General features: G+C 35.1%; 2 protein-coding genes across 2 annotated transcripts; both read right to left on the bottom strand.

Annotated features, from left to right (window-relative positions):
• Positions 1 to 4647: 4647 nt before the first annotated feature.
• Positions 4648 to 6101, bottom strand: LOC111784881 (putative GDP-L-fucose synthase 2). Its single transcript, XM_023665425.2, has 2 exons — positions 5958 to 6101; positions 4648 to 5864 (listed from the first exon to the last, which is right to left on the bottom strand). The coding sequence occupies exons 1-2, from the start codon at positions 5977 to 5979 to the stop codon at positions 4909 to 4911; spliced, it is 978 nt and encodes a 325-aa protein (XP_023521193.1). The 5' UTR covers positions 5980 to 6101; the 3' UTR covers positions 4648 to 4908.
• A 1703-nt stretch (positions 6102 to 7804) lies between these two features.
• LOC111784875 (S-adenosylmethionine decarboxylase proenzyme) lies at positions 7805 to 9417 on the bottom strand. The gene has a single exon (XM_087128098.1). The coding sequence runs from the start codon at positions 9228 to 9230 to the stop codon at positions 8061 to 8063; it is 1170 nt and encodes a 389-aa protein (XP_086984224.1). The 5' UTR covers positions 9231 to 9417; the 3' UTR covers positions 7805 to 8060.
• Positions 9418 to 9463: the final 46 nt, after the last annotated feature.

Below are 9463 nucleotides of genomic sequence, written 5' to 3'. Positions count from 1 at the left end.
CGATTTATAATTTTAATATTTTGGGCACTGTTCTGTCGCTCTGTCTTTGCAATTAATGTAAGCTCTTGGGAACGGTGGCTCTACAGTGTGTCAGTAGAAAAAACCCTCTTTTTTATTTATTTATTTATTTTATAATTTTATAATAATAATTATTATTATTTTGAGAAATAAAAAATAGAAATTTGGAAACAACGTAGAGGACGATTACTTGTGGCCCTATCACATCTTTTTATTGCTATTATTTATTTATTTATTTATTTTTGTAATTTTTTATAATTTTTTTAAGGAATTTAATTATCGAAATTGATGCTAATATAATCTATGTTCATTATTGAAATTGATGCAAATAATGGTATTAATTAATGGAGGGTTCTAATCCAAAGTTTAGATATTTTTTTTATTTTTTATAAAAATAAAATGTTAATAAGTAAAATATTTATTTATTTATTTATTTATATTAATTTATGATTTGTAATTTAACTCAAATGCATTTAAAAAAATTACATTTCAAATAGTTTAAATTTCTTAACCTCGCCGAACCAAAAAAAAAAAAAAAAAACATATAAATAAAATAATAAAAATAAAAATAAATAATAAAAAAAAATTGAAACCGTCTTGTGCCTGGTTCTAATACCATTTGTAACAGTTCAAGCCTACCACTAGCAAATATTGTCTGTTTTTTCTCATTACATATTGTTATTAGTCTCATGGTTTTAGAACGCGAGAGGTTTTTACATTCTTATTAAGGAATATTAGTTGTCAACTTCTCCCTACCCGATAGTTATATGCAGTAAGCCACTGTTGTTGTTGCGTTTTTGCTTACATTACCATATAACACAAATTTCAATTTCTCAAATCTTGCTTTCAAAATCTCTCTGCCCCCGTTTTCTAAAACTTTCTTCTTGTACCGGCGCCAGAGGCTCGAGCATATGTCGCTTAGCCCTAAGCGACGTAATAACGAATAGGCTTAACTCGTTGCTGAAAAGTGAGTGTCGCACAATCGTAAGTCTGCTACCATCAAATGGGTATTTTTTCCATGGGTTTGTCCTGGATGGTTGTATTGAATGATCATGGTCGTTTACTTTCTATTCATATAATGCACATACAATTTTAGTTGGTTGGGCCGGTTCAACGGCTCCATACGAAATAGCAATTTTTGATCCATCTGATACAGTTCTCGATATTCAACATAGAGACAAGGTGAGCTCGATATATCCTTAATGACTCGTTTAAAAATAACTAATTCATGTCGGGTTGGAGTATCAAAGAAGGTTTAGAGTTTGGTTTGGTGGATGTGGTAAATATGGACAAAAAAAAAAAAAAAATGTAAGGGGATGGAGATTACATGGGAACATAAGATTTTAGTGAAAAGGATGGGTCTTAGGGTTTTGTTATTTTATGTGAATCTATTTTGGAGTTTTTCTTCTCACTTTTATCTAAAATATTTTCTCTATATTTATTTATTTTATTATTATTATTATTATTATTTATTATTATTATATTTTTTTTTTTGTCTCAATCCATCCTTCTATTTTTTATCCTAAATTTGTGTTGACCCTTCTTTTATTTTTTTCTTTTCTTTTGTAAATATCTATTTATACTCGAAACTCTAAAATTTTTGTAAATAAATTGTTTTAGACATTTTGTTGGCAATTTGTAGCTATGTTAGATGAACATGACTCCCACAATAGTATGATATTGTCCGCTTTGAGCATAAGCTCTCATAAGTTGGGCTTTCCCAAAATGGCTCATACCAATGGAGATAGTATTTCTAGATTATACGATGTGAGACTTTTCTTTTTCATCCAACATATCCTTTTAATCAAGGCTCGACTCCTTTTCTTTTGGAGTCTTAGTCATTTCCTCTGTTCGACATTTGAGGATTCTATTGACATGGCTAAGTTTAAGGAATGATTCTGATACCATGTTAGATGAACACGACTCTCCACAATGGTGTGATATTGTCCACTTTGAGCATAAGCTCTCATGGCTTTGCTTTGGACTTCTTCAAAAAGTCTCATACCAAATAGTATTCCTAGATTATAAACTCATGATCATTCCCTAAATTAGCCGATGTGGGGCTTTTCTTTTTCATCCAAAAGAATAATATCACATAATTATTTCTAAATAATTTTAAAAAAAGTAGTAGAAGACGACGAACATATGAAAAATTGCTCAAATTTACTTAACGCTCAGTACGTATCTATTTAATTCTCGCATTTCTCTCTAATTTATGTTAGTTCTTACATTTCAACATGTTTAAGTCAACCTATATAAGTTAATTATTTGGTCCTTAAATATAATATATATATATATATATATATATATATATATATATATATATATATATATATATTCTCAATTTCATTAGGAATATTTCAACATTTTATTATTTTATACACCAAAATTGAAAAATTATGGTGAAATTCATAGAAATAATATGAAATATTTATTAGGAAGAAAACTTGTGGCATCACTTTACTGTCTATAATACAACAATAAATAAAGGTGGGAAGTCAACTCTCGACTTTAAGAAAGTAACGAGCGTCTTTTATATTTAGGGAGCAAATAATTATAAGATATAGATTTGAAACATTTTTGCAGTTTTTCTCTCGTACATCTGTGACGACAAACCTATATAAATAAAGCTTCGACTTTCATAATGTTTGCGCTTAACTAACATAGACCAACAATCTCAAGACTACCTTCTACCTTTTACATAGCATTTCGGAGTGGTTTTTCTCGCTTCTTCAAGCTATTAGTAATCTTACTTTCAAAAGGGAGTCTCGGAACTAGTTATTGGCTACGAGAGCGATCTTTCTCCATCCTTCAAGCTAGAGGAATCACTTTCAATAGTTAGTCTTAATGTGCTAAATAGAGCTTGCAACTTGACAATGAAACTAGTCATTGGTTACTGGTTTCCTTCGAGCTATGGCTAATCACTCTTTCAAAATGTAGTCTTAATGTCCTAAATAGAACTCCTAACTCTACAGTGAAACTAGTCATTTAGTCATTGGTTACAGGTTTCCTTCTAGCTATAGATAATCACTATTTCAAAAGGTAGTCTTATTGTCCTAAATAGAACTCGTAACTCGACAGTGACACTAGTCATTGGTTACGAGTTTCCTTCAAGCCATAGGTAATCACTCTTTCAAAAGGAAGTCTTAATGTGCTAAACAGAACTCGTAACTCTACATCAAAACTAGTCATTGGTTATAGGTTTCCTTCAAGCCATTGGTAATCACTCTTTCAAAAGGTAGTCTTAATGTGCTAAATAAAACTCGAAACTCTATAGTGAAACTAGTCATTGATTACAGCTTTCCTTCAACCCATAGGTAATCACTCTTTCAAAAAGGTAGTTTTAATGTGCTAAATAGAACTCACAACTCAACAGTTTCACTAGTCATTGATTACAAGTTTCCTTCAAGCCATAAGTAACCACTCTTTCAAAAGGTAGTCTTAATGTCTTAAATAGAATTCGTAACTGTACCGTGAAACTAGTCATTGGTTATAGGTTTCCTTTAAGCCATAGCTAACCACTCTTTCAAAAGGTAGTCTTATTGTTCTCAATAGAAACCGCAACTCTACAGTGAAACTAGTCATTGGTTACAGGTTTTCTTCAAGCTATAGGTAATCATTCTTTCAAAAGGTAATCTTAATGTGCTAAATAGAACTCGCAACTCGACAGTGAAACTAGTCATTGGTTACAGGTTTCCCTCAAGCCAATCACTCTTTCAAAAGGTAGTCTTAATGTGCTAAATAGAACTCGCAACTCGACAATGAAACTAGTCATTAGTTACAGGTTTCCTTCAAGCCATAGGTAATCACTTTTTCAAAAGGTAGTCTTAATGTGCTAAATAGAACTCGCAACTCGACAGTGAAACTAGTCATTGGTTACAGGTTTCCGTCAAGCCATAGATAATCACTCTTTCAAAAGGTAGTCTTAATGTCCTAAATAGAACCCGTAACTCGCTAGTGAAACTAGTCATTGGTTACGGGTTTCCTTCAAGCCATAGGTAATCACTCTTTCAAAAGGAAGTCTTAATGTGCTAAACAGAACTCGTAACTCTACTGCAAAACTAGTCATTGGTTACAGGTTTCCTTCAAGCCATAGGTAATCACTTTTCAAAAGGTAGTCTTAATGTGCTAAATAGAACTCGTAACTCTATAGTGAAACTAGTATTAGTTACAGGTTTCCCTCAAGTCATAGGTAATCACTCTTTCAAAAGGAAGTCTTAATATGCTAAACAGAACTCGTAACTCGACAGTGAAACTAGTCATTGGTTACAGGTTTCCTTCAAGCCATAGGTAATCACTCTTTCAAAAGGTAGTCTTAATGTGCTAAATAAAACTCGTAACTCTACAGTGAAACTAGTCTAGTCATTGGTTACAGGTTTCTTTCCTACCGGTCGGGAGATATCATAACAAGTTAGGTCCACAAATAATTTCTCCTCAGATGAGAACTTGTTTTCCTCTAATTCACCCACTGGTAAAGGGAAGAGGAAATTGTCTTTTTATGAATTTGCCATGGGAGGTACCTCAGACTAACACAAAGTAAGAATTGAATTTCACTCACCACAGATCTTCAAACCCACAATCATTTCAAATTCCCTAAGCCTTGCAGCAAACCAAATTGTAAGAAAGAAATGGTTCTCAAATCAGCAAATTTTATTCTCAATTGCAGAAATACAAACTGGCTCAATCTACTGGTAAGAAGATCAACATAATTGGCAAAGAAAGATATGACAGAAATCTCTATAGGCATCAAATCATATATCAGGCAGCAGCAAAAGCTTCAGATCTAAGCAAATTTGATTCAGTAATACAGATCTATAAACTACAATCACAACAAAAGGATCAAACAGATCATTGAAAATGGTGGACTCACCTGTGTTCTTGATTCGTTTTTCATTGCTGCACATTTTGAACATACCATTTGTAAGTATCCACAAGGCCATCCTTCAGAGAAATCTTTGGATTCCATCCCAATTCAGCAAGCTTGGAACTGTCCATCAATTTCCTTGGAGTCCCATCAGGCTTTGATTTGTCCCAAACAAGATCTCCTTCAAATCCCACCACTTCTTTCACCAATTCAGCTAGCTCTTTGATGCTCACTTCCTTCCCACTCCCAACATTCACATGGCCTAAATCGCTGTATTCCTCCATGAGGAAAGCGACGGCGTCGGCCAAATCATCGACGTGCAGAAACTCCCTGAGAGGGCTTCCACTTCCCCAAACCACCACTTCTTTTGCTCCGTTCACCTTCGCCTCGTGAAATCTCCTCATCAACGCCGGCAAGACGTGTGAATTCTCCGGGTGGAAATTGTCGTTAGGACCGTACAGATTTGTCGGCATTCCTGAAATCGCATTCCAATTGTGTTGAATTCGATACGCCTGACACATTTTGATTCCGGCGATCTTCGCCACCGCGTACCACTCGTTCGTTGGCTCCAGAGGACCGGTCAGCAATGCGTCTTCAGGAATCGGCTGTGGAGCGAATTTCGGATAAATACACGACGAACCGAGGAACAATAGCTTCTGAACACCATGGCGATAGGCCGAATCGATGACATTAGTCTGGATTTGAAGGTTAATGGCGATGAAATCCGCCGGATAGGTGTTGTTGGCGTGAATGCCGCCGACTTTAGCGGCAGCGAGGATAACAAATCGAGGTTTTTCATTAGCGAAGAACGATTCGACATCGGATTGGCGAGTTAGGTCAAGCTCGGAGTGAGAACGAAGAAGGAGATTCGTGAATCCAAGCTGCTGGAGCTTGCGGACAATGGCGGAACCGACGAGGCCACGGTGACCGGCGACGAAGATCTTCGCCGATTTATCAGAGAGGAACGAGGATCCTGATGAAGCTGCAAAATTCAAAGAGAAAAGAGAAATTTCAGAAAGGATTTACAGCAGTGTCTAAGAAACACGAATAAGCATCAAGTAAATAGTGAGAGTACCGTTGTCGGCGGCGCCGCCCATCGTCGGACGTGGAGGAGAGAATCGTCGGCGGCCGGGGAGAGGAGGAAGAAAATGTGAGGGCGTATAATAAACGATAGAGTCGCAGATCCAATGTGGTTTTTATTGGGAGTTATCATTTGATTACGTTAGATGCAATCCTGGCCGTTGACTTCAACAATTTTTTTTTTTTTTTTTTTTTTTTTTTTTTTTGAGATTGTTTAAATTTTCGTTTAAATTATGTTAAATTAATAAAAATATCCTAAATTTTTTTTTGTTTCGAAAATATTCCACCAAATATTAAAAAAAAAAAAATACTATTATAATGGGTAGGATTATTTTTATTAATTTAGTCTTTTGAAATTAAAATATTAACTATTTTTATGGATTTTTTTTTTATTTTCTTTTAAAGTTTAAGAGAATTTTTTTAGTTCAAAGAATATTAGGGAAGCTTTTAAAGTTTAAGAATATTTATTTTAGACATTAATTTAGCCTCTATATTTATGTTAAAGCTTTATTATATTTATTTCGATTAAATTACACTTTAAAATTTTTAACTTTATTATACTTAAAATATCATTTTGATTGGATACTTTTTAATTGTCAAAATTTAGTTCATATACCTATTCGAGATAGCACATACAGGAGGCTGACGAGAGATTTCTCACTATTATGTTGTCGGATAAATAAATAAATAAAATTAATTTTTTTAAAGTGTATAATATTAAATTGAAATTTTTAGAAATGAGGTCGGTAGAAAGTTCAATTATGAAAGATCAATTATGAAATTTTTAGAAATTCTATTTATGTTTCAAAATAATATATGGTTCTCAAAATACTTTCTATAGAAATGATTTTAACTAAAATAATTCCCGATCAATTATTTTATAATTATTTATTTAGAAAATTGTAAAGCGATGATTTTTCAAATGATTCAAACTAGTTTTTACGGTTAATATCAAACGAGAGTTGATCGGACAATTCAAACCAAGATCTCTAAATTGTTTACGTCAACTTATATTTACTATAATATTTGTTTTATTTTGATTAACTTCTTCTTATAATTATAGTTGCTTAGATTTGTGATAGTTAGGTATCAAACGCTTTCTTTAATCACTAGTGCTAATCTTGAAAATCGTAGAGAACGTATAGAGTTGAGATGAAACATCCGAAATTGTTAAACTAGCCGTGTTTAAAAGTCTAAAAGGTCGGGAATCCAATTCGAACTCTTAAAATATTATCTTTTTATTTGATTATTTCCTCATTTTTTGAACAATTCACCACATTTATTGCACTAAACAAAATCAAATGTTTTAAAGGAATAAAGGAAAAGTTATTTAAAAAGAAAAGTTTTGAAGGAGGCTTTCAATTCACTCCACTGTGGGTTAATAATAAATAGTATTTAAAGAATTTTTGTTTATTTATTTATTTCATACAATAAATGTGGGAATCGTTTTTAATTTTAATTAGTTTCTTTGTTTTTTCCTAGAAAAACTATTAATTTATTTATAACTTTGAATATAGGAAGTTGTATTTAATTTGAAAAATCTTAAACAGATAATAATATCAATTTAAATTATAAAAACTAAACATTTAGATTAATATTTGAAGGCCCATTTTGATAAAATCGTATTTAAATTTAGGCCCAAATATATTTAATTTACAACTATTTTGATAAAATTAAAAGTTTAATTAGTTCTCGAAAATAATATTATATTATATAAACAAATAAATTTAGAAGTTTGGTTTAAATAAGCATTTTGTTTATTATTTTAAGTCTCGAGAAGGTAAAATGGTTCATTAATTAATTATTATATGCCATTTTATTCAAATATTTTTTTGCACATAATTTTATTTGTGTTAAAAACTCTTATTCCAAATTTAAGACCAAAGGTTCATTACAATTACAACACAGCCATTGCGCTAGTAAAAATCATTCCAATCACCACAACCCACGAAATGCGGTGACATAACGCCCAGCACAGACAGAAGTTGCAATTGCTTATTAAAAACAAACAGGAAAAAACCTAGCTGTGACTCAGTCACATCACTGCCCTGTAACGCTAGAGATGTATGAAAAGATTTCTAGCTCTACAACATTCTTCCTAGGCAGACGGCATACGGCAGGGCACCGCCTTTTCCTCCGCCGCATCGGCGGCTTCCTTCCAGCACTGTAACAGCGGCGCCTTGCACGGTTGGGGCTCGGCGGGCCTTCTGTCGACGGTATATGTACGGTAAACTAGCCACTCGCCACCTGGCAGCTCCTGCTTCACCACGTTGTCACACGTGTACCCCTCTAGTGCATCACAATCAACGGTCCACATTAGGGAGCTACTGCCGCACGTGGCGGCAATTGAGAATTCCGCCGGAGAAAAGCATCGGAGCGCCCGGTTCGCCAGCTGGGAGAACGGCAGCTCCGTTGTGTCAAAGCCCATAGCCTCGTAGCTGGCGTAGCTGAAACCATCCTCTGGAGTCACGTGCACCGTAGAGTACGCTGCACCTTCAATCCCGTTCATCGAGTATCCACACGGATCGAATTCAAAGTCGCAGATGGTGTGATTCGGAATAATCTCAGAGATTCCGGACATTTTCGTCATTTTATCCGCCGATGAGTCGCCTCCAGATTTTTTACAAAACACCGCGGCCTTCTCTTTGTTCAAGCCCGTCATACAAATCTCCAGAGTAACCATATCCGTACGAGTACGGTTCATATACGAATGCGATTTCACGGCCGAGTAGATATGCCAGTTGCGATTTGGAACGGCCGGATCGCCGATCACGTAAGCCTCTGAGTGGAAATGACCAAAGTAGACATTCAGTGCGGTAACTTCCTCGGAGAAGCTCCGGTGAGGAGCAGGTTGATAGTCGGGGAAGATGAAGGTTCCACGGGAGTATTTCACGGCGACGGCGGCGAGTGAGAGCGAATCAGCGAGTTGGAGAATCATCGGAATGGAGAGGAGAAGCTTGGTGGTGCCGCAAGTTTTGAGAATGATTGTTCGTGGATAAACGAAGAGGCTCGATTCGGAGAGGACGTAAGAATCAAATTCGGAGTTGGAGAGACGATATACGATAGTACAGCAAGCAGGTTCGAGGATTAAATCGAGTTGAGTTCGAGTCAAGGCTCGGAGACCGAGTCCTTCAGGATCCTGGAAGATAGGCGGCTCGGAGAATGTAATTTCTAGACGTTTTTCGAAGCCTTCGAAACCGATTGGAGATGGAGGTTGTTCCGGTGCCGGATGCACCGATGCGTCTGTCAGTTTGGTGCACACAGTCATGGTTGAACACAATCGAAGTACCTCACAACAACAGGAAAATCAACAAAAGCAAACGAAAGAAACTTGGAACGTTTCTGTTCTCAGATTGAACAAGAAATTGGCCCTAATTAAGATCACTAAAGCAAAATCGAAATCGGAAGTTGTAATCTACAGAGACACCTCCTTTTTTGGTGCACAAAGGTATCAAGATGGCTTCCTCATGCACTGCCAGAAGAAAAAATCAACGAAAAACG

Source organism: Cucurbita pepo, chromosome 11 (assembly GCF_057944985.1).
Source record: "Cucurbita pepo subsp. pepo isolate OVF chromosome 11, ASM5794498v1, whole genome shotgun sequence".
Lineage (NCBI taxonomy): Eukaryota > Viridiplantae > Streptophyta > Magnoliopsida > Cucurbitales > Cucurbitaceae > Cucurbita > Cucurbita pepo.
Note: the sequence above shows the minus strand (reverse complement) of the source record. Positions and strands in the feature narration are given on the sequence as shown.